General features: G+C 36.3%; 1 protein-coding gene across 1 annotated transcript; it reads left to right on the plus strand.

The window, feature by feature from the left end:
• Positions 1-3,287: 3,287 nt before the first annotated feature.
• Positions 3,288-25,114, plus strand: TSGA10 (testis specific 10; the record flags this gene model as incomplete). Its single annotated transcript, XM_036380435.1, is given in 15 exon segments — positions 3,288-3,407; positions 4,100-4,279; positions 4,467-4,524; positions 4,527-4,543; positions 6,977-7,091; positions 7,094-7,127; positions 8,476-8,591; positions 10,517-10,580; positions 10,582-10,613; positions 11,203-11,298; positions 11,301-11,395; positions 13,560-13,676; positions 15,973-16,163; positions 16,486-16,590; positions 24,931-25,114. Coding segments are annotated over 15 exon segments (1,524 nt in total), but the record flags the coding sequence as incomplete, so codon positions are not given.
• Between the last annotated feature and the right edge of the window lie 153 nt (positions 25,115-25,267).

Raw genomic sequence — 25,267 nt, forward strand, 5'->3', positions numbered from 1 at the left:
CTGTAGGGACAACAGATACTATGATCATCTCGGAAAGCCAGAGAAAAGAAAATAAAAGGGCAGAGATGTCATGCTTACAAGAAAGCTGTTTGGGTAAGCTGTTGTGCTGGTACTGAGCCAGAAGTCAGTGTGCCCATCACAGCTGCTTGGCTTCTGTCCTATAGAACTCCTGTCTCAAGGAAATCAGAGTCATAGAATAGTTTGTGTTGGAAGGAACCTTAAAGACCACCTAATTCCAATTCTCCTTTCATGGACAGGGAGATCTTCCAATAGACCAGGTTGCTCAGAGCTCCATCCAGCCTAATTTTGAATAGCTCCAGATGTAGGGACTCCACAGCCTTTTTAGGTGATCTCTTCCTCATCACCCTCCAAAGAAGTGACTTCTTGAAAATAAACAATTCCTCCCTATTATCTAACTTAAACTTTCCCTCCTTCAGTTTATGGTCATTCCCCCTTGTCCTATCACTACCTTCCCTTGTCAAAAGTCCCTCTCCAGCCTTCTTTTAGCTCTATTTAGGTACTGGACCCTCCCTGGAGCCTTCTTTTCTCCAGGCTAAACAATCCCAGCTCTCTCAGCCCTCTCTTCATAGGAGAGATGCTCCAGCCCTCTGATCAGCTTAGTGGCCTTCTGTCATGGACATATTTTCTGAAAAATCCTTTTGACAGGACTTTTTCTCCTGAGAAGCCTCAGAGGAAAAGAAAAACAATGATTATCTGCTGCTGTGGAATGCAACAGGTGCATCTTTGATTGGTCCATGTGAGTTGTTTCTACTTGATGACCAATCAAAGGTCCAGCTGTGTTGGGACTCTGGTCAGTCACAAGATTTTATTATTATTCCATTCCCTTCCTTGCTAGCCTTCTGATGAAATCCTTTCTTCTATTCTTTAGTATAGTTTTAGTATATAATTTTCTTTTAATATAATATATATCACAAAATAATAAACCAGCCTTCGGAAACATGGAGTCAACATTCTCATCTCTTCCCTCATCCTGGGACCTCTTCAAACCCCACCATATCCCTCCTCAGGACTTACCCCAACAGATTAGTGTCTTTCTTGAACTGAGGGCTCCAGAGCTGGCTGCAGCACTCCAGGTGGGGTCTCATGAAGGCAGAGTAGAGAGGGAGCATCACCTCTTTCACCCTGCTAGGCACACCTCCTTTGCTGCAGCCCAGGGTGTGGGTGGTTCCTGGTCTGCAAGGCCACAGTGCCAGCTCATGTTGAACCTCTTGTCCACCAGCATCCCTAAGTCCTTCTCCCCACGGCTGCTCTCCATCCATTCTCCTCCCAGCTTGTGTCCATGTCACTGACAGACGTTAAACAGCACCAGCCCAATATCAACCCCTGAGGAGCAGCACTGGTCTCCACCTGGACATTGAGTCATTGGCCAGTTTGAGCGCAGCCATCCATCGAATTCTTTATCCACAGAATGGTCCATCTGTGAAGTCCATGTCTCTCCTGATTAGAGACAAGGACATTGTGCAGGACAGTGTCAAATGCCTAGGTAGATGATAGCAGTTGCTTTTTCCTCACCATTTACTTTACACCACTGCTGTAACCCCCTTGTAGAAGGCCACCAAATTTGTCAGGCATGATTTGCCATGGTGAAATCATGTTGTCTGCCACTAATTACTGTCACCATGATATTTTATGAAAAATCCCTTCGCCAGGATTTTTCTCCTGAGAAGCTGAGAAGCTTTGGAAAAGAAATGTAAACAATAATTATCTGATTGCTTGGAATGTGGTCTGGAGGTTGCTTACCAACAGGTGCATCTTTGATTGGTTCCATGTGACTTGTTTTTACTTATTGACCAATCCCAGTCCAGCTGTGTCAGACCCTTTGGTCAGTAATGGGTTTTTATGATCATTCCTTTCTAGCTTTCTGATGTATCCTCTCTCTTTCTTTAGTATAGTTTTAGAATAATATAATATAATATAATATAATATAATATAATATAATATAATATAATATAATATAATATAATATAATATAATATAATATAATATAATATATCAGCCTTCTGAGAACTTGGGGTCAAATTCTCATCTCTCACCTTGTCCTGGGGACCCTCACAACAATGCAACAAATTACCTCCTTATTTTCCTTGTGCCATAGGATAGTTTCTAGGGGGATCTGCTCCATGATCTTGACAGGTACCAAGGCAAGAGTTACTGGTCTGTATTTCCCTGGGTCTTCCATATTTCTTTTCAAATCAGGGTGAAATGTGTCACAGCAGTAAATTCTTACCACTATATGGCAAGTGTAGTGTGAGTATATATTTTAGGATATATAAATATTATCATGTTTTCCAAAAAGTGCTCTTTCACTGGTTGGTAAAACTATTGTGAGTGAGCAAATAGAGTGTGAAAACTCTGTGTGTAAATTTGAGTCCTTGATGTTCAGAGGGGTACGGAAGGTGCCAATTGCTTGATTGCTGTGATCTATTCCCTTTCCTAGGACTAGGGAAATGCATATAAATGCAGAACTTGAGTGACTCTTTCAGAGAGAACAGTATATTAGGATGCAATTCACCTAATCTACATGATATGTCAGCAGTGATGATGACTGTAATAGAGATCTAGGCTGTCTTTATCATCAGAGGTACTCCTACAACATGATTATTTAGTATGAATGCCAAAATTGATTGTAGGAATCAATTTCTAGAAATTTCTCTTTGGAGTGACTCAAAATTACGTTAGTTTACTCTTAAACAAATGGGGTTTGATGTTCAGTTTTGGATTTCTGAATTGCAGTTTATCTTCAGAATCTGTTTTAGCCTCTTACATGACTTTCTGGATTTCAACAGTACTTACTTGCACATTACTTTATTTCCATTGCAAAAATTCACCTTTCATGGACCTTAAACAAACATGGTGGCCTACTTTCTATCATATTTAAAAATTCATTAGATATTCCAGTACAAATCTACCCTTGGTTTTGAACAGATATATTTCAAGTTAATTAACATTTTGCTTTTATGTCCGTTTCTTTCCTGTTAGATATATATTAGAAGAACATTCAGGCATATTTGCAATATAACAAAAAAAGAAAAATACAGACATTCAGAAGTTACTTTAAAGTATTATATGGATATTTATTTTAATTAGATATCTGCTTCATCTTAATTTTGAAGAGTATATTTATCCATTTTACATTGAAGTATCAATAATTACAAAAGTTTTACTTCAGTGCATGCACTCTCTCATTTATGCTAATTCAGGTTATGTTACAAAGAAAATATGAAATAAAGCCAGGGGATCACCTTGAGGCTTGATGCCTTTATTTAGTCACTGAAAAGGACAGAGACTGCCATAAATGTGAGACTGAGAATTTGTTGAAGGCATTAAGGAACACATTCTCAAGTCCTAAGTAAACCTCTACTTGTGGCAGCATAAAAAAAAAAAAAGTCATCTGTCCTGGTGAGCTTGGGAAGTCACTCTGGAAAAGTAGAAATATATTTTTTAGAATATATCTCATGTTAACCTACTAAAGCTATAACTACCAGGAAGATAAACTAGTTGATTGTAAACAGAAGGATGAATAAAATGGAAATAGGCCAGTAATAGAAATTTCCTAACCAGACATAATAAGTGTTTCAAGTTTTGTTTCTCTGATTTAACACTATATCACCGTATTCTGTAAGGAAGTGGTTTCTGATCCAGAAGTCTTGAAACTATTGAGAGAATGTGAAGAACTTGAGTCAAGATGGAAAATAAATGAATGTCATGCCAGAAATTCAGGGTAACTTCAAAGTTTAACAGTTGAGAGAGACAAAATTCTCAGTCTTTATGAGACAGGTCATTTTATTTATATTTGTGTGATTAATTGAACAAGGTAATGTGCAAGAAAAAGATATATTTTTAGCTTCATATAAAAGAAAAACAGAAAGGATGCAAAGTATTTATTAAAAAAAATTTTTAAAAATTTATGGAGATTCTGAATTTATGGTGATTTGAATCTGTCAGTTCAATACAGTTTGTAAGTGCTGTCTTGAGTTAAAAATGCTTTCACAATTTCTGGGATGCTCTAGCCAGTCACAGGACCCAGTAATATATTATCTATTCCATGTTTCTGTTATTCTACTGTTTTCAAAAACAGGCACAAGAGGAGATTTCCCAGCTTTGTCAGGAAGTTATAAAATGCCCCAGGACTCCTAAAAGCATCACTCCTGTGACAGCTCAAGCTGTATTAAGACACATGGAGCCAGAAAGGAATACAGCACTGTCAGATTGCCAAAGGATGCCTACAGAACGTGATAGCCTCAGGGAGCAGTTACAGGTTTGAGTCTGTCCCATCCCACCTCAGCCCCACCCCACAGGTTATTTAAACATGAAAACTACCTAGCAGTGTAATTAAATTTGCTAGGGATTTCTCTTCTGGTCCTGAGAATTAATTGCTTTACAAGTCTGTGGTGAGTTGAGACTTGTTTTATATGGGATTTTGTTGTTGCTGTTATTTGATAAAGATTTCCCAAGAAACTTTGTTTAATGAAAAGGCTCATTTGGAACAGAGAATTGAAGAGCTTTAATGACTATTCACAATGTAAGGGAAAATAATTATTTATGGAATTGTAAATATAATGCAGGTGATGTTCCTGGTTAATCCTGCAGCACCAGGCAGACTGCTATCAGGAAACAGCAGGCTGAGAGCAGTGGATGTTATTCACCAAGACTCTTTTCCCTCTACTCTGCTCTGGTAAGGCACCACGTGGAGAGCTGTGGCCAGCTCTGGGGTCTCCAACATAATGAAGACAGGGACCTGTCAGAGTAAACCCAGAGGAGGCCATGAAGATGGTCAGAGTGGGCTGGAGCACCTCTCCTACAAAGACAGGCTGAGAGAGTTGGGGTTGTGAAGCCTGGAGAAGGGAGGACGTTGGGGACATGTTTTGGTACCTTCCTGTACCTAAAGGGGACCAGCAAGAGAGCCTGGGAGGGGGTTTTCAAGTGACAGGGCAAGGGGAATGGTTTTAAACTAGAAGATGACAGGTTTAGATTAGATACAAGTTAGAAATTTGTGACTGTGAGGGTGGTGAGGCCTTGGAACAGGTTGCCCAGAGTTGTGGATGCCCCATTCCTGGAAGTGTTCAAGGCCAGTCTGTATGGAGCAACCTGGTGTAATGGAAGGTGTCCCTTCCCATTGCAGGAGGTGTGGAACAAGATGGTCTTTAAAGTCCCTTCCAACTAAAACCATTCTGTGATCCTGTGGTTTTAAGACTGTACCAAGCTTTGACAGATTTACCCAGATTTATAAGTGATCTTATATCCAGGTGAGGATTGGCTTGTTTCACCAGGAGTAGAAGTGGTTTAAGAGGGACGTAAGTCCTATCTGCGGGTAGGTTTGACATCAAGAAGTCATAAACAGGCTTTTTACTGCAGTGCTTGGTGGATAGATGAAGAACAATGGGCATCCATTGAAGCCAGAAGGGTTCAGGCTGAATACAAGGAAATACTTGCTTCTCATGAGGGCAGTTGAGCAGTCCCCAGCCTTGGAAATTTTCAGCACTGGACTGGATAAAGTGCTGAGCAGCCTGACCTCAGAGCTGGCCCTGCTATGAGCAGGGGTTTAGACTAGAGACCTGGAGTCCATTTAAATGTGAATTATCTTATGACTGTGCATTACTAAGACCTGATGCTAATGTAAATTAGCTAAAGCTAAATGTAATTGCACTCTTCCGGCAAGTCATATTTAATAGGGTTTAAGATACTTGTGTGTGCAATTGTTTGCTAACAAATGGCACTAAAATAGAAAATGGAAACATTAATATAATGAATATAAATCCTAAATTTACTTACAGTCTTGGTAGAACTTCATTTTAAAATAAATTAACATTGATTTCTGCAGTACATCTTTCTTCTAGATCTTATGGATATAAATTCTGGTTTATCTTCTTTTTCTGCCTCAGCCTTCTAAAATCCTGCCAAGCTTATAAATATAATACCACAGTTTATAATATTAAATAGAGTGCATCTGATATGAAGAATACACTGTAGGCTGAAATAGCTCTAAGTAGTAAATTAACTTTAATCACATGCCTACACATGACGTGTAGTGATATTGGGAGCCCTGTTTTAGGTACATCATCTTATTTCTTCAGTTCTTTTCATATCCTTTGAGTGCAATACATCAACATGAAATTTATGGCACTCGTATTGAAGAGGCTACTGTATAGCAGAGGCTTACTGACTTGCTCTTTAGAGGCCTGACCTTTGATTGAAGTAACACAGAATTTAGTACTGAAAAATTGGTAAAGGAGGAGAGGGATGAGGTGAGAATTTTTGTACTTTAAAAGTTGTGTTTCAAATAATTTAGAAAGGACAATCCTTTGAATTGAATCCAAGAATGTTAAGTGTAAGCATTTTAATAAAAATATAGAGGTTTCTTTAGACTGAAGATTTCAAACCAGCTTTGTTGGGGTCTGTGGAGGAGGCTTTGGATCTGTTCTTTGTTTTAGCTATAGACCTGAAGGCCTCATGGTAGTAACTGGTGCTTTACATGGTGGTTACGTGGTGCTTTATGCAAGTGTTTTACAGTGATTTCTCTACCTGGTTATTGACATAGGCATGTAACTTAATAGAGACCTAAAGCCATTATTGGTCATGTTGTGTCCCAAACCATGATTTCTCCTTTCACATACTTATAATAATGTTTTCTTTCATGTTAATTTGCACTGAAAACTTTTAATGTTGATCAATGGCAAACATTTTTGCCCTTGGGCATTATTACCAACCAAAAATGTATATGAATAAATGAAAATATTCCCAGAGATCTAAAAGATGGGAAATGGATTTACCTTCAAAGGATGTGAAAGTCACATTTCAGGTGTTTGCCAACTATTTTCAGTAAACTGATAGTTGAGTGAATGAGATACTTGGACATTTCTTCTTCAGCAAAAGATTTGTGCTAAAAATTGAAATAAATTCTATAAATCAGCTCTTTTTATTTTTGCCAGCTGTTAGTGTTTGATTATATTTGTAGTTAGATAGTGAACAGTTAGAACAGATGTCTAAAGTGGCACTTATGAAAGACACCATTGATTCTCTGGAAACAGAGATGAAAAGATTGACAAGAAAAGTACTGGATTCTGAAACTGAGTGAGTTGACAGGAAGCTGAATATGCTTCTCTTAGGTAAGTAAAAGTATATAATTGCATTAATTTGACTAATAACACCAGCCTATGTCTCGTCACAGCAGGCCTCTGACCGGTAATAATTAGCATTGACTCCATGATTCTCAGAAGGCTGATCAATCTCTTTATTATTCTATTATTATTAAAAAACCCATTGCTTTATAGACAGTTACGATACACCTGGACATAATTGGTCCTCCAATCTAAACACCATCCCCATTGGCTAATTAAGAAACTACCTTTTGGTAAACAAATCTCCATAACATATTCCACATGTTCACAACAACACGTGTAGCAAGTGAAGATAAGAATTGTTTCCCATTCTTTTCTCTGATCTTCTCACAACCTTTCCCACAAAGGCCTGGGAAAGCTGTGTGCTGCTGCTATACCTATGTTCACTGGTTTCTGTAACTGTTGTATGGCTCAAAGGGAAAGGAATTTATGAAAGCTGCTTATGAGCCATTCTTCATTTTGGAATGAAATTGTTTTCTTCATTGCTTATTTATATGCAAATGTTCTTGTCTTATTGATATGATGGTATGGTGGAAACCACCTTCAGTGAAAAAGTAAAATTAATTTAATTTAGAGTTGGGAGCTTTCTATTAGAAACTACAGCGGTTGATGGGTTCTGGTAAATAGCATATGAATAATTTTATTTTAATTTTTAATTTTTTTTTTAAATAAAACCAGGTAAACATGCATAAACTAGGGAATGTTGTGTTGTTAGTTTTAAAGATCCATTTCTTACTCTTGGAGCCTTTTCATGAGAGGAAGTAAAACTGAATCTTTGTGTAAGGCTTATTGTCTGCGGCTCAACTGGAGTTCCCAGCCATGTTCAGAAACATAGAGTGGGACTAGACTCGATCAAAGCCTTTAGGGAATAAAAAATATGTCAGTGGGTGCTGCTTCATAATAAATTGTCAGATTTATGAACACTGTTGAATTGTTGAAAACTAGGTGCTGCTACTGAAAGATCTTTTTCTTTACACCCCCAAACCAAACTGTTGATTCTTTTCAGTTTCTTGAACAGTAAGAATCATGAATATTACTACATTGGAACAGATAACTTAGTTATAACTTGAAACAGGTCAGGCATTCCAATGGATGTCCCAGGGGATGAATTTATTTTAATTATTTATGTGACTTTCTTATAATCACCTGTTGCAAAGAATTCTTCTTACATTTCTGTAATCCTTTACACAATTATTCAGAATTTAATACACTGAAATTAAAGTTAACATTAATAAAATATCCCAAACAGTCTAAAATAGACATAAAAATCTCATTTTTCCTATCTTTTGCAATTTTAGTGTCTGAATTCTCCTGTTTAATGCTTCTGCTTTTCCAGTTTATTGAATGAAAAGACAGAACTGAGTGTTTCAGAGATTCAGTGAAGCCTTGTAAAGAAAAAGCTTGAAATGCAACTTAGCCAAGAGAAAATGATGCATTTAGATAAAAAAACTGGTGAGTGTCAGATCCAATTTTTATAATAAAATTCAATAGGCTAATTTTCATATTCTGCAGTCATCTTTTTTGTTTTATGGGTTGAAGAAAAAGGCATTGAATGCAAATAAATAAATGTACTTCTGAAAATTTTAACATTTCAAATGCAAAACTCTTGTTTTCTTTTATTATTGAAAGATTTTTGCATTTTAAAATTATGTGACAGAGGTCTGGCAAGTGTAAGTTTCAGTGGCAACACATATTGTATTTATGTTTCTTCAAGAGTTACTTTTGGATAGAAGATGCTTGAAATAGTGTGTTATAATACAGCCTTACATTACCTACTGTGTTATTTATCTCTGTGCAGTTCCTGGTGAAAGTAGTTAAAATATTTCTAGTGTCATCTCATGCACATACAATACTCCTGCACTAATGTGTTTTCCAGGCAGCTGGAAATTTATCTTAATACCTGTAGGAATTCATCGCTTCTGTGGGTGATGTGAGTTTTCTTCTGTTTCTTCAGCTTCTTGCCTTCATTTGGGTTTTCCTGTACTTGATCTGTGCACTTGCTCTACTGTTCACTTGACTTGCTCTTCCTCCAGAAGTGCTACTCAGTTTTAAAGGAGCAAATTAACTGTACCTGATGTCCAGTACATAGAACTTTTAAGTCATTAAAGGACCCTTTTAAGTGATGAAAAGTCCTCCAGGAGATCTCACCCCAGTTTTTAAAGTGATTAATTTTACCTCTCTCCCTTCATCATAGAGGTAGTATAGCTAATGGATTTAGATCAAGGGTTTAATTCTTAAGTGAGACCAAAATTTAGGTGAGACCACTTGCATTCTAATAACTTTTCTCCCAAACATACTAATTTTTTCTCTTAAGTGCCCTCCTGGAAAAGGTGAGGTTGGTAGTGAGTTTGACTGCCAAAGGTTCACCAGGGAGTCACTTCTTCGCCTTCTCTTGAATCACACTCTATAAGGATGATCTCAGCTGATAAAAAATGCTGGTGCTCCCAGCTACTTCTGAAAGGCTCACAGTTTTCTTTGCAATACCTGGATGCTTGTAGAAGCAGTGGGAAACAAAATATCTTAGTATCATAAGATGAAGTACTTTTTAGTAGAATTGCTTCTGGAATATGTATTGGTTCCTCCAGGCCCGTCCATTAATTGAGGTGTTACTCCAAGTATTTAAAGTATTACAATTTCTTTGCTTGGGTTGACTGGAAACTTTCCAGAACACCTTTCTCAACAACTCAGCCTTTTTGCAGCAGGAATGGGGGTTTCTCCGTGGAGCCTTCCTCACACTACCACACCTTCCCCCAGTTCTTGCAGCTGCGTTCTCCTAGCAATTTTGCACAGAAGAAACTTCTGATCTGTGCAGTTCAAGACAGCCTTTTTGCAGCTCTTTTTCCTTCTTTTGTTCACTTTCTCAAGCAATAATTCTCAGAATTTCTGTGTCCGTTCTCCTAATACTTGTGGCTATATTTCTCCTGACTGGGAGATAACCACTTGATTAATTAGCATGTAAGTAATTCCATAATAATTAAATTACTTAATTTTTTATCTGTCTTCTACTTTTACAAATATAGGCTTTTAAAAAACTGTAATGTAAAAAGAGATGGAATTGACTGAGCTCTGCTAGTTAAATGGGACAGGCTGGTTGTTTTTATGACAATCTAGATGCTAAATAAACCATCTGGTTTTTTTCTTTTCAACTGTTAGATTCCTTTACAGACATTTTTCTTCTTTCTAAGTAAAAAAGTATTTATAAGTAAAAAAATGTTTTTCACAAATGAAAAATTTGGTTTTAAAAAAATACACCTAATTTACATTTCACTTACCCTTCAAGAACCAGTTAATAAAGCCATAGACCTTAGATAAACACTAATTTTTTTTAAGGTACAAGCAGTATACTTAAACCTTATGGAAAAAACTTTTCTTCCTATATAAAAAACTAGCAAAGTACCAAACTGAGCTTGATGATATGAAGTTGAAAGCCCAGGGTTCAAACAGATATTTTCAGGCTGAAGCATGTGCTGAAGTGTTTACTCATTGTAAAATGAGTATACAAATTAAAACTGTTGGTTTTTAACTAAAAATTAAATTTTTAGATATCTCCATTGAAGAATTTGCTTCCTAACCAAAACTCATTTACATTCCCTTAATTTGGTTTTAGTCGTTTGGACACATTTGCATGGCTGTTTTTGCAGAACAAAATTGATGTAGAATATTTCATTGTCGTTTTATATATATAATTATATACATAAGTATACACACACACACCTGTGTGTTTATTAAACTTAAAAAATCAGACAGGGAATAATACAGAAACTTGGAACTCTTTTCTCTTTATTATTTTATAGGACTAAAGTAAAAAGAAATATTACTGCATTATATATAACTATATTGTTATACTTTGTATGTCTAGTGTTAACCTAGCCATTCTTAACAGATGTCTATTGATCATTAAAATGTGCTCATATTGGACAAAACTCTGGTTCTTGAGAAGTCTCTCAATGTTTTCACCAAATGGTAGAATTTTCACTGGAAAGAGTATATTCAATACCATATCTGTAGGTCTGTAAATATCCCTATTTTTTGGAGCTTACTATAAATTATTAAATAAATAAAGTTTTTTGTGTTAGGAGAGAGAACTGTGAGCTCTTGGAGAATTATCACAAAGCCTCTGAACAAGAAGAAAGTTGGGAAGCAAAATGACATGAAGCAGAAACAGGCTTTTCCTGTTAGACTGGCAGTGAGCAGTGCAGTCTGAGAGCCACAGTTGGAAAGGGAAAATAGAGTCCCTTGAAACACAGATGGAGCAAGTGAGCTGCAATCATTCTTTCATTAGTTCACCCTTGAAATGGTTTGGTAATATTTTAAAATTATGTTTAATATCACTTCTATTTCAGGGAGATTTTCCACCATAAACTGTATGCATTTTACTTTATATAATATGATTAGAATTCCACTAATCACATCTGGGAAAAAAATCATAAAAAAAATTCAAGGAAAATAAAAAATTAAATGCTCTTGTGGTTCAGAATCACTGAAGGCATAAAGTCATACACAACTCCACTCAGCATACCTGAATCATATCAAGTACTTTGTCACCTGTCACGTTCCTGTCCCTGCTCTTCTTGGTTTGAGCTTCTTAGCCTTCTTTCCACTGCTTTAGATGTCCCAAAGAGCCTCTTCCCACTTGAAAATTTGAAGAATTTTAAGAAAAATTCATATCTTGGCTTTGGAAATACATTGTGAGCATATAAACACGGTTTAGGGGCTCTCCAATTTTTGTGGCAGATCATCTTTGCTTCCTGAATATCACATAAGCTGCAGAAGGCTATCAGTGATATTTTTTGCCCAACATCCAGGAGGAATGATGAGGAAGACTCCATCTTATCAGAAGGCTAATTAATTAAATTATTATACTATCTTATTCTGTATTATATTACATTACATCTAAACAGAATCTGCCAAGCAATCAACTGCACTCCACTGCACAGCATCTTGTGACTGTCACTGACAGTCCCAACACACACACACATAGATTCAACTAGTCAGTGAATCAAAACACTCACACCAGAATCCAATTATCAATTCCCTTCAGGTAAACAATCTTCCACAATGCATTCCACTGGTGAACCACACAGGAGCAGTAAATGAGATAGGAGTTGTTTTGATCATTCTTTTCTCTGCTTCTCTTACTGCTTCTCTCAGGTTCAGAGAATGTGAGTCCCACAGAAAGCTACTCAAGAATATTAGATACTCTAGAGGAACCAAACTGTTGCTGTTCAGAAAGTGGATGAGAACACACCGATAACAAAACACCACAGGAGGGTGTTGTGGCAGATTTTGGCATTCCTTGAAGATATAATAAAACTGGTACATGGTTCTAGTTTGTCCAACAAGTCTGAAACCAGCAGACATTTTATCCTTCTAATCCTCCCACATGCCTGCTATGAAGTATAGGAATGAACAGGGCTCTTCATGAACACTATATCAACATACTGGGTCAGAATTCCTAATGCCACATTCCAGTTCATACAGTTGCATGCAAAGCACATATCTAAAACACAGAAATTTTTATTCAAAAATCTTAATGTGCTCAGCTGTGCTCTGTGTTCCTTGTGCTTTTTTTTTTTTTTTTTTGTGGTGAGACAGAGCTAGAATTAATGTGATGTGCTCCCATAAAACAATCTCTTTGGATGTCATTTCTAGTAAATCATTCAAGCAATTCACAGTGCCTTACCTCTAACTTTGCTCTGTTAACCTCCCACACTCATTCTTCCACCCACTGAAACTTAAGGAGTTTAAAGTGGCTGACCAGGAATATCACTGGGCAAAGTACAGGCATTTTTCAAAAAGGAAAAACCTAGGTTATGTTAATTTGAAATGTACAAAATTCTTAATATTTTTAGTCAGACATGCTGCTGCTGCCTCGTGGACTCCACCTTAATGTGACTCTCTCATCTCTTAGTCATGCCTGAATTTACAGGTGACAGGAGTATAAATATGACTGACAGAATCTCAGCATCCACAGATCATTTACATACAAAGCCAAATTTTATTGCTAAAATGAGAGGATCTCAGCTGAAAATAAAATGCGGTCCATGGCAGAATTTTCAACCTTATTAACTCTGCAAAAGGAGTAGAATTCTAAGAATAGAGTTTAAAATGCCAGAAGATAATTTTGCTGTCAGAAGCAAGAAACCCCCTAATTTTTGTATAATTTTTGTATACAGGAGTTATTTAAAGAAATAACTTTAAAGTTTATTGTAGAATAAATTACTGCAGCCTCTTAAAATTTGCCACAATTACATGGAGATATTTTGTTGGATTTTGGAAGCTGTTTTAATAATTTTTTTAGTAGAGTTTTATATTGCATTGCTGTATCATTTAACAACAGAAGCAGCATACAAGTCTCCTATTTTTGCCTTAAGCAACTCTTTTGTGAAAATGGGCAGAAGGCCTCAAAATACACCTTAGGAGAGCGTCTCTGTACTTGAAAATGCCACATCTACACCAGAACTTTGCATTAAAGTAGATGCAATCAAAGAACGATTAAATTAGCATTTAATTTCCACAGCAGAGAAGGTAGAAAGGGTATGTGAAATATATTAGAAAAATAAGTTTATGTTAATGCTACACTTAAGGGATCCAAATATACTTTAGGATTATGAATGATCACTTTTACAATTTTTTCAATGTTTAATTTGGCATTTCTCAGGGGCTTACTCCTCAAAGGGTATGAGTTGAACACTTTTTGAAAAGGACACTGCTTCACTGCTTTGCAGGGTTTTACTATGAACACTCAAAAGTCAGGGCTAAAAATTACTGTTGTTTTCAAGAAAGATATCTTGGATTTTACATCTAGTCACTAGGTAAGCAGAATAGCTGAAGCTGTTTGTTAGCAATGAAACTTGGTGTGGACTTTAAAATGATTGACTAATTTAGGAAGTACCAATATCTTTAATATTTTCTTAATTGCCCTTGGAAATCAGTTTTTGCTGACCTTGATTTTTACAAAAACTACAAAATTATTATGTGATACATTTTTAAAATTCAGTTTGGATAAACTTTGAAAAGTTGCTCATACACACTCAGATTATTCAGGAATTTTCAGTATGATTCTATTACTGACCTGTCCATCCTCTGCTCCAGCTGAGATAATTTCTTGTTCTTTATAGGCTTCCAGCAGTTTCTTTAAACCTTTGTGCCTTTTGGAAGCAGAGTGGGTAAAGTTGCTGTTTGCAGTTGGTTATGTATTCCAGCCAAATGTGTGTGATGTTTTTTGTATCCTTATGAAATCCTCTATGATTCTTTTGATATGAAAGAGTTCCAGCATAAGACATTTATCTGAAACTTTTATGAGATCTAATATGGCTAAGCCTCCCTGGATCCTTCTGTGAAGGGGATTGCTGTGACTCTGGAGAACAGCAACAGTTTCAGGAAAGAAAACTGCAGAAATGCAGTTGGAGAGTTGGAGAAAAGTCAGAAGTTGGGAAATTTTCACTAATTTTTCTGTACCTTTCAACCAGTAGTCTTTCATTAGCTATGTATAACCTTCAGATAAGGCTCTTGCTTTACACAGTATTCCAGCACAGAATCTGCATTATTAGATTTCAGCATATTTATATTCAGAAGTGGAAACTAAACCTGATTCTGAATAATATTGTTCTTTCAATGTTTCTAATACTGTTTATTTTCCTGTATCTTCTTCTGTGTACAGTTTTCAGTATTCTTTTTTTCTGAAATACAAATGTAGAATATCAAAACTGTTTCTCTGCAAAGGAACTTGATTTTTGAGTGACATAGAAAATGGGATCTTTCAGAATGAAGAAACCTTTCAGGTTAGTTTGGTAAAAAAATAAAGACTTTTGTTTTGATAAGTGACAAATGCTTTTTTCTTGCCTTTATCTTTCTTTTTTCTTTTTTCCCCCCTTCTGTTGGCCTATGATCTCAGTTCTTCCTCCTTTGAACACACAAATGGTCATCTTCTGAAATTTCTGAGAAATGTGCTGGAGAGGTGGAGAGTTTGTTAAGATGTCCCAGTTCATAGATTTCCCATGGCCTTTGGCCGAGCATTATTGTGCTTAATGTAAACTAGGCTTGAGTAAAATACAGATAAAATGTTGCAGCACCCCAGACTCAGTTAGTCAGACTATAATGCATACATGAAAAGATGAAGAGAAAATAGCATCCAGTTTACTTATACTAAGATTGAAACAGGCAGTTTTCTTTATCTCTAAGCTGACCCAATACTGATTTTCCTGATTCTCAGCCTCTGGAATTAGTTTTTTAATGTGTGTTTGTAGCTATGTCTCAGGTATGCCTTCTGCAGTGAAATATACTAGGCTTTTTGGGTATTCTTTTTTAGGTTCCTCAAAGATTTATAGATATTTAATCTCTTTGATTGGATTTTATTCAATTTCCCTTTCCCCCCAGTTTATTCTTGGTGCTCCTGTAAGAAAAGGAAGTGTAATCTCACTCTGCTGGTGATGCTGGTACCAGTTTGTAGTATCACATGTTATTTCCTGTGTGCAAACAGGTAATCAATAGCTTCTTGCCTCAACAAAATGTGAAGCTTCCTTCCTCTTCATTAATGATTCTGTTTACAGAATCCATTGATCCATCAATTTCATAGCATTTTCTCATTTGTATCAAGTATATTTATATTAAGATATATACATTGGATGATTTTATAAATCTCACAGAGGATTTTGACTGGGAAAATATAAAACTAACCACCCATCTTGCAGTGAAAATGAATTTTATCATTGATCCCAGACTTCTTTTTTTAAATTTTTATCTTTTTTTTCTTTTAAGATTACCTCAATAGAATGCCAGCAAGCTTGATAGACATACACCTGAAACTTTAAAATCTTTGTTTATCTGCAAGTGTGAATCAAACCATTCTGAAACAGAGCTGCTGAGAAAACAACTGGGAAATGAAAAAGCATCTATGAAAAACCTGGAATCTTCTCTTGTGTCCAATTGTGAGAACGAATTTCAGTCACAGAGAGCAAACAAAGAGAAAGTCTCTGAAATTCAGTTTCATGAGGAACAGCTTGCTTTAGCAGAAAATAATCTGTGAGTAAATTACTAGGAGAGTATTGCAGTTTTTCTCATAATTTCCAAGTCTATTTAAACAGAGGTAGTTTTATATCTAGCTGCATTTTCAAATGGCCAATGTGCTTTGACTATATTGATAGCAGAAGATACCAAGACCCTGCTTTGGATTTCTCAGTTAAACCCTAATAGACTGTTCTTCACAGTGTTATAATTTGCTCCAAAAAATGTTCCTAATCTCATTTGCATAGTATAGCTGCCCTTTTGATTTTGAATATTTGCATGTGGCTACATGCTTGGAGAATTATAGTTGCTATCTAATTAATGTGTATGGACTTCAGAGTGCTGTGCAGAATCACGATTTTACTCACCTCAGAAACAGAGCAGCTCAGTTAGAGTCAGAACTGGATATCACCAAAACACAGCTGGGGACTGAGCACTCTGATAGGCAAGTATATGTTTTTGTATTGTGCTTCCTGCAGCTAATTGGGATGAAATGCAGTATATTACTCAGACTTTGGCTAATTAGTCAGATAAACAACAAAGTTTGGGTTTACATTGCTCTACATCTCCTATGTGTTCAGAGACTATTCATGTCACTAAATTTAGTCTGTTCAGCTGTTACATATGCTGTCTAAATTAGTTATGTAGATTGCATGTGTAGCCAGCAGAATGAGACAGTGAGATTAACTACCCTCTAGAATGGCCTGGTTTAGGATGAGGTGGGTCACTTTCCTGAAGATACTCATCTCTCTTCACTCATTTATACTGATGCCTGCCTTGATCTATAGTGAAAATCCAGGTGACTAGTCATTTATATAGGTGTTTTATAGCCTACTAGTTCTCTGCACCTCTGGAATGATTTTTGCCTGTACCAACCCCATTTTCCCAGGTACTACTTGAAGTGCTATGGGCGATTCCCAAAGGGCAGTATGACAATTATATATTTTTTTTAATTTTGCAGGAAGGGAGTTTAACTACATGTAGGAGCTATTTCACATTATTTGACCACAGCACCAGAGAATGGTCCCTGTCCTGCTTCATGCATTAATTTATCTATTTAGTCTTGGTGTCTTACCAAGATAAGATAGACTTCTTATCTTTGAAAAAACAATACTTCTCTATTTCATGGGTGTATTGAGGATAAAATATTACATTTTGGGGTATTATTTTGGATATGTAAAACAGTGAGCTAAAAGAAGCAGAGTGATGTGATTATAGCACAGGTCTGAGAATGAGGTATCTCATTTAACTAGTAAATTGTTAATGTTCTGTTCTCTCATAAGTAATGATGAGGGGTCTGAAGAGGACATCTCTGGGAAGATCATCTTCATGGGAAGAAATTAGGCAGCTTCTCAGAGCCAAAGTATTTTTCTGCCACTGGCAAGTGAAAACCAGAAAATTTTCCATATAAGAAAAATACTATCATTAATATTACAATGTTAGTACATAATGAAAGAAACAGCTGTGAGTAGTGAATGGTTTGTTGTTAGTTTGAAGTGGGTATATGCTACCCTTTTTATAACAGTGGCTGGACTAGTCCTACTTATTTACTGCCTTGGTGCAGAATGAAATAATGCCTGAAATTAGGAGGTGGAAGTGCCAACATTGTCAGACTTTGAATAGGCACCAAAACAGTGATATCAGGAGGCTTCATCCATCAGTCTGGCTTTTTCTTTACCAGCCAAAAAAGCACCTCCCCATCCCTCCCATCTCTCTGACTGCAGAAGCAGTTTGGACTCCTGTGGAAACAACAGGTTTTAATTATTGTCCTGCCCTGGCTGTTGTGACCAAGAACAGGGACTGTTGGGCTTGCTGGGCTGCTGTTGCTAGAGCAAGTCCTTTTGTTGTCCTTAGATCCAGCTCTCTGAGCCAATCTGAATTCGATCATTCCCCAGCAGGCTTTAGTGACCTGCTTCAGTGGTCCACTCCACAGGTAGGTCTGTGGTAATGGCTGAGCCACACTGAAACCCAGGAGTGGTTGTAGTCACCCTATCTATGTAGTCACCCAATCCAACACAGACTAGATTTTCCTTAATGTGAACAACTGACAGACTGAAACCAGGATCCCAAAAAAGTATGTACCATCAAAACATTCCAATCAATTATCCAATCCCGCATACTTCCTTCCCATACAGCCAGATGCAGGAGTTATGGATTGATCTAATATCCAGGCCCCATCTCTTGCACTCAAAATGACTGGACATTTTTCAACTTTCCCTTTGGGGATTCCAGCATCTCTTAAATATCCATCAGTTTCAGGACACTTCAGTAGACTCTAGTCCACTGGCCTTGCCAACTCAAACAGCACAGGAATACTGCAAGCAGCACTGTTCTTACTTTTGAATAACCTTAAAATTAGGCTCTCCTCCCTGGAGATGTTTACACTTTTTAGTTTTAAACCTGCAGTTACCATGGATATCTTCTGTCTTTCAGTGAAAATTGAGACAATGGATACATAGAAATAAATCTCAGTAAGGGAATAATACAAAGAGACTCACTAATCTGTCTTTCAGAGAAATATATGATCAAAACTACATTTCCTTTTAAAATAACATTTAGAAGCTGACAGCATGCATAAAAAAATATTGCCAGTGGAGGGGAAAGAAGTCTCAGTTTATGACTTGCTTTTGAGATGATTATGTACTTCCAAGTTTAATTTGTTCACTGAGATTATTTCCTTTGGCACTTGACTAATCTTTGCTATCAAAGGCTTCTCTAAGTATTAAAAATGGCTCCCAATAATAAGAGACAAGTTGCCTCGGGTCAGCGAGCTGGTTCTGGTGCCCTTAGGAAGAAAACACAGCTGTGCAGGACAATTATTTTTTAGCTACTGACAATCCTTGATAAAAAGTACAGGGAGTCTTCGTTCCTCTGATAGAATTATGTCTACTCCTCCTTTATCTGAGTACAGTGTAGCTCTTAAATATGTTGAAAGAAACATTGTGTCATTTGGAACAGTTTCATTTACTTTTAACTACCATAACAGTTTCTTCTATTTTGATAGTTACAAAGAGAAGAGGAAACCATCCATGTAGTCACCACACTGTTCCTAACAATTATGGTGCTTTTTCTATATTTGCATTACTCCCTTTCCAGGGTGATAAAATTCCATTCTAAGAAGTAAACTCTCTAAATAACAAACAAAGACTAATCTGCTACAAGCTAGATTAGGAATTAAATTCCTATCTTGCTTAATGTTCCTTTTTTTTTTCCCTCTGGTTTTGTGGGGGATTTTGGTGTTCTGTTTTCGTTTGATTTGGGCTTTTTTATCCTGGTTGGCCTTATGTGACTTTTGCATATGCCTAGGGTACAATGAGTTTAAAGGCTAAAAATGAAGTAAGTGAGCCAGGTTTAAAATTTTCAGACTGTTTTAAGCTAAGTTTTTCTTAATTAAATCTAGGTAGTTTTTGCATGGCAATGAACTCAATTTTTCTGTTTGCTTATTTTCCATTTTTGAGACTTCAAGACATATAATTAATATGTAATAACTAACGTAATTAATAACTTTTTTCCTCATCCAAGTCCTTGTTATACTTTTATTTTTTGCTACATGGAAGAACTAAAGTTGTTTCAGACTTACAGAATCCTGGAATTCTAGAATGGTTTGGGTTGGAAGGGACATTAAAGACCATCTAGTTCTAACCTTCCACTAAACCAGGTTGCTCAATTCCCTTGAGCACTACTTAGTTACTTGTTTATGCTAAATGGTTTGGGATTGTTTTCATTTAAAAAAAAATTCAATAATAACTGAAACATTAGCAGTCTGTGCTACATTTTAAAAGCTTAAATTGAAAGAATTAATCAGGTTTGTGTAGTGTAGTGTAGTGATACAGGGATGAATGAAATAGCTTGTTAGAAAAGGCTGTCCTAAAATAGAGCAGAGATCTGAACCTGGAAATGTCTGCTTTGTATAAGTGATTTACATTTGATCTACATATTTGCTTTAATGTCCACAGAACTAAAATTCTTGATAAATTTTATGTCAAGGACTTAGAGTGTCAATCAAGAATGAGATGGAATAGTAGAAATGTATGAAATATCTATGAATAATGATTTCCCTCTCAGATAACTCTAGAAAGATTTAGAAAATTCATTGAGACCATAACAAAACAAAAACAAATGTAGAATATTGCCTGAGAGTAAAAACAAGAATATTAATGCAAATATTTGATTGTAATAATCATCAGAATTACAGAATTAAGACTTTTAAAATAGATATTTGGGGAATTGATGAAATATGATTTAGATGTAAGTTCCTGCTAAGTAGTGTACTACTATTCCAGGAGGGTCTTCCTGGAGAGGACATCTCATTTTCCAGCCACTTTAAGATAAGTCACCAGGGATTGAAAAAGGTACTGTAGAAACAAATGCTAGAAACTGGAGAGTCCTCTTCCACAGTTAGCTGTGACTCTGCTAATGAGATAGTTGTGGTGGAATCACAATTAATGCCCTTCCTTCTTTCCAGCTGCTATTTCAGCAGACTCTCTGTGATGGGAGAATAGGTAGGCAGTCACCTTTTCATTCTATGGAGGATGTGATGTCAGAAGTAAGTTGGACAGTAACTTTTTCTTATTATTCCATCTTTCTCTGTGTATTTATTGTGCCAGAGTCCTTGCTCCAGTAAAGTGAAAAGGATGTGCCCTGCAGTTTGTGTTGCAGACCTGGTGGGAAAGACCTTTTCTGTCTGATTTTCTTATGTGATAGGAGTCCAAAACTTGCCTTACACATCAAATGAGCAATGACATTTTTATACACTAAAATCTAATCAGTCAAATGATCTGGATTGACTGTTAAGAGTCTAGGAAGTTTCCTCAAAGTGCTTTCAGAATCCACACCTAGATTAATCCTTTTTGCTATCTTCATAAAAGAATTTATTAGGTCTCTGGTTTATTTTTGCAAGGCATGTTGGTCACAATAATGGATTGAGCAATAAACTCGCACATATATTCCTTTATAAGAGTTTTTTGTGATAAGCTGACTGTTCAACATTAACATACATGTCTGAGCAATAATTAAGGACAGCATAACCCATATGAATGCTCCTAATACTGAAATAAAGTAACTATGTAGCTTTTTAGGAACAGGTGGCTTTAAAAATCTCTAAAAATAGAGGATTGAATAATGAATAATGTTTTTAAAAATTACAGTATAGATATATATGTGCAACATAAATTTTAGGATTATCTTCCGCAAGAGTAACATTTTTTTTCAGTACAGGTGAGTTGATTTTAATTTGGAGGTTCTGGTTCTTCATTCCTGGTTTGGCAGCCACAGAAGTCATATCAGCAATCACCACTGTTAATGAGACTGCTTGCAAGTAATAAATAAAGACTGTAGGAGCAGACATAATGATATTAACCATTGCCTCATTATGCAGTTATTAAAAGGCATATTGTACACTTTTCCCAGATGAGAGATGATCATTTCATTATCCTGGAAGATGAGAAAGAGATTTGTTGTTTTGCAATCATACTGTCATATTGATTTTTTTTTTTCTAGAAGGTGATCACAAAACAGTTTGAGATATGTGATCTTGGTCTATAAAACTAACACCCTATCATCTAGAAGATGAGAAGCAGATATTAGATAAACTTAGTAAAGATAAAAGGAGTTCTTTTTGGGAGTGATATGCTGTACAGAGGCCCATGTCCTAAGATGTAATTCTTTAGTTGCAATGATGACGGTTTTCCATGTAACATAATAAATAAGTCAGTAAAGAGGGGCAAGGTGCTCACCTAAAAAGTAAAAGCAGAAGATTCTTAAGCAATTTGGACTTAAAAACTCTTCTCTTAAGGAGAGAGGAATAAAGCAATATGAGATACAAATATCAAGATGTAATAAACCTGCTTTTTCTTGAGTATTCTGGTAAAGTAATAGCCTTTTTCTTAGGGTTAGCCTTCCCTTAAAAATGTTTTGGAAATGAAAACTTTCATTTTTTGCAGGAAAATTGCAAGGGAATTACAATATCATGGATTGGAGCCAAAGGAACTTTTGTCCTCGGTGATGACATACAGACTTCAAGTGACTTCTGACAGCAATAAATTGCTGCATAATTTTTGATGATTAAGAAAAAACCCCATTCAAGTGAATATATTCAGAGAGCAAGATCACTGTAGTGGCAATCCCCCTATGTCTGATCTAAATCAGAAACTGAAAGAAAGAAAAAATTTGAAAAAAAATAATTGAATTTGCTGAAATTTGCAAACAATATGTTTTCTTTGACAATAAATTTGCTTGTTGGCAATGTCTGTAGTAATAGCCCAAGAGGACTGGAACAGTGTTTGTTGGTTGGGAATTGTATGCACTGCCCCAATAGTATATTCTAAAAACCTTCAGACCATGACTGAATATTAAAGGCCAATAAGCTGAGTTTTTACAGTTCTTTACTTTTAGTTATAAATGCTCTAATCTGTAGTACATCTTAATTTTTTTCAATACCCAGGAGTTGTATATGCCCAGCCTGAAGTATGTTGCTCACTTTGTGATAGTATCTATTTCCTCATGATGTGGGTTACTTGTGATTTTCTTGTCATTGCTTAGTTACAATATTTTGATTGGAAACAGACCTACGCCAAAAAAAATCTATTTATCATTTGTTTGCATTTTTGGCACTTATTTGCAACTATGAACAATGCTATACTTGATTTTTATTCATATATTTAAATAGCCTCTTACCACAATATTTTTACATAGGCAAACCTGGAAATACAATTTGTGGTTTTATAAAAAATAAGAGTATTTTAAAGTCAGCTATGCTGTTATGACTTAAAATCATGTGGTTTGCATAACAAAGAAACCTATAGTATTTGTAAAAGTATTCATGATAATAATAATACTTTTAGCCACTGGTTACAGAGTTGTTTCTCACTAAGTTTTCGTAACTGTGGCAATGGAAACTGTCCCCACTTCTCAGTAGAAGGTATTTTATTCATGCATAACTGGTTTACAGGGTTTGTAGAAGAAAGAATTCAGTATCTCTGGTGTCATTCTCATTATTATCTTTTCTGCATACTAGAAGAAGCAGGATGTATGGATACAGACTGGAATCTCCATTACAATATGACATCTGTTGTTGACCCTTTGTTGACCACTGCCATCATTCCGTCTTTTCTTTTTCCTCTTTCCAGTCACTAATAAAGCTCGAACTTTAGGAACATGTAATCGGAGTTAAGATTCTGCTGTCAGTGTTAAAGCAAGTGGTTTTAGTCTTTGAGCAAAAAAAATGTTCATGGTATGGGGTAGTCTTTGGTAGTACTACAACTGAATTTTTTGTTCTGTCCTCTTCTACCTCCTTTCTTCTCAGACCAGCTAATCCTGTTGGTGACAGTATAGGCAGCGGGGTATTAGCAACATGGCTATCAGCATCAGGTACAGTTTAGCAGTTCTGTTACTCAGTTGCTTTCCTACATTTATTTAATCTTTGATATTGGCAGTTACAATGAGACAGTAGAACATGTAAGAACTTAGGATATATTCCATATTTAACTAGTTAATTTGCATTAGCTTCTCCTTCCTCATCATTTTGGAATGAATAGCCCTGCAACAAGAAAGGCAAATTGATTTACTGATACAGACTGGAGAGTCTGTAAAGAAGTGTGACCTTCTAATAAAAGAAGCAAAAGTGTCTTCTTAATGTATGTTGCACTCTTAATGATCTTCCCTCTGATCCATTGAACTTTCGTGCTAATTCCCAGCAGAGGGAGTAAGTGAAATGAAGATGAATGAATCATACATAGCTTTGTGGTATTAACACACACTGTTATCTGAACACGTGGAAAGATATTTCAGTTAGTTTTACATTTTGGACACTTTCCAAACAGAAGAAAAAGAGCTTGATAAGATAGATAAAATTTTCATATGACTCCACTTGGATTGAATATATCAAAACACAACCTTATTTCCTGAAAAGGATCAAGTTTTTTATTCATAAACTTTGAAAAAACAATATTGGTTTATAATTAAAACATTATGTATAAAGGTATGGCCTGAAATGATGTTCCCTTCCAGTGTCTGTTTTTTTTTTTACCTGACTCTCTAATATACTGTAATTTGATTAGCTTAGTTTTAAGTTTCCTATCTTGTGCTTCTCATCTATGTTGTATTTTTGGTGCTTTTATTTCCTGAGGTGGGAGAAGAACAAACATTTTTTATCTTGAATGCAGCCTACACCCAAGCAATTATATAGAGTACACAAAGCAGAAAACGTCTTTGTTGTCAGAGTTGCAGTGCAACCCAGCAAGTGAACAACGTACTTCTCAGATTTGCTTTACATGAGGGTATGTCTTTCCTGCACATAGAAATATTTTATAAAATCACTTTTGCCAGCATAGAATGAATGTTTTTAAAATAATGCTACTTGGCAGAAATAAAACCTATAATTGAATTTCTTTTTTGACCCACAGTGACTGTTCTGGAAGTAGCGTTGAAATTATTTTTCATTTTAAGACTGAGTCAGTGTGCACCAGCTTTCCATTTTCATTTCTGGCTCCCTTATCAGTGCCCTAAGAAACAAGCAACCTCCACAGCATTTTTCACTCTAATGCTTTTACCTTGGACTGCAAGTCAGTGTGGTGTGGTGTTATTCATTTATCAGGCAACACCTGTATTTTCTATCCAAAATTGCTGTCCTCAGACTCACTGACTTTACATGGGAGAGACTGTTTAAAAAAAAAAGTGCTCATGTTGAAACCAGAACTCACAAGTTTGAGAGAAGTTTATTAAAATATATAAGATGCCAAAGTGGGGAAGCAACTACCAGGTCAATTCTTCCAGTCGGTTCTTCCAGCCTTCCTTACGCCCCATTTGAAGACTCAAGAGCACTACAGTTCACAGATGCAAGCAGCTCCAGCCGATACCACCGCAAGGATCCTGACTGTAGCTACGTGCTGCGATTACTCCGCCACCTCCAACACTCGCTCGAGAAAATAACCTGGAGATGGCTTGTCGCTACCTTAAGCCACTTAGGGTAGGCGAAGGGGGAAAGAAAAGCCGAGGCGCAAAGTTGTAGTGTTGAAATCGCCCTTTCTCGGTGCCTGGCCGCTCCTGCTCCTCCTCACCCCCGCGTGGCCCTGTGACTCGGTCAATGTCTTGCCGAGGTGGCAAACACCTGAGCGCCGCACCCC

Source organism: Molothrus ater, chromosome 2, assembly GCF_012460135.2.
Source record: "Molothrus ater isolate BHLD 08-10-18 breed brown headed cowbird chromosome 2, BPBGC_Mater_1.1, whole genome shotgun sequence".
Classification (NCBI taxonomy): domain Eukaryota; kingdom Metazoa; phylum Chordata; class Aves; order Passeriformes; family Icteridae; genus Molothrus; species Molothrus ater.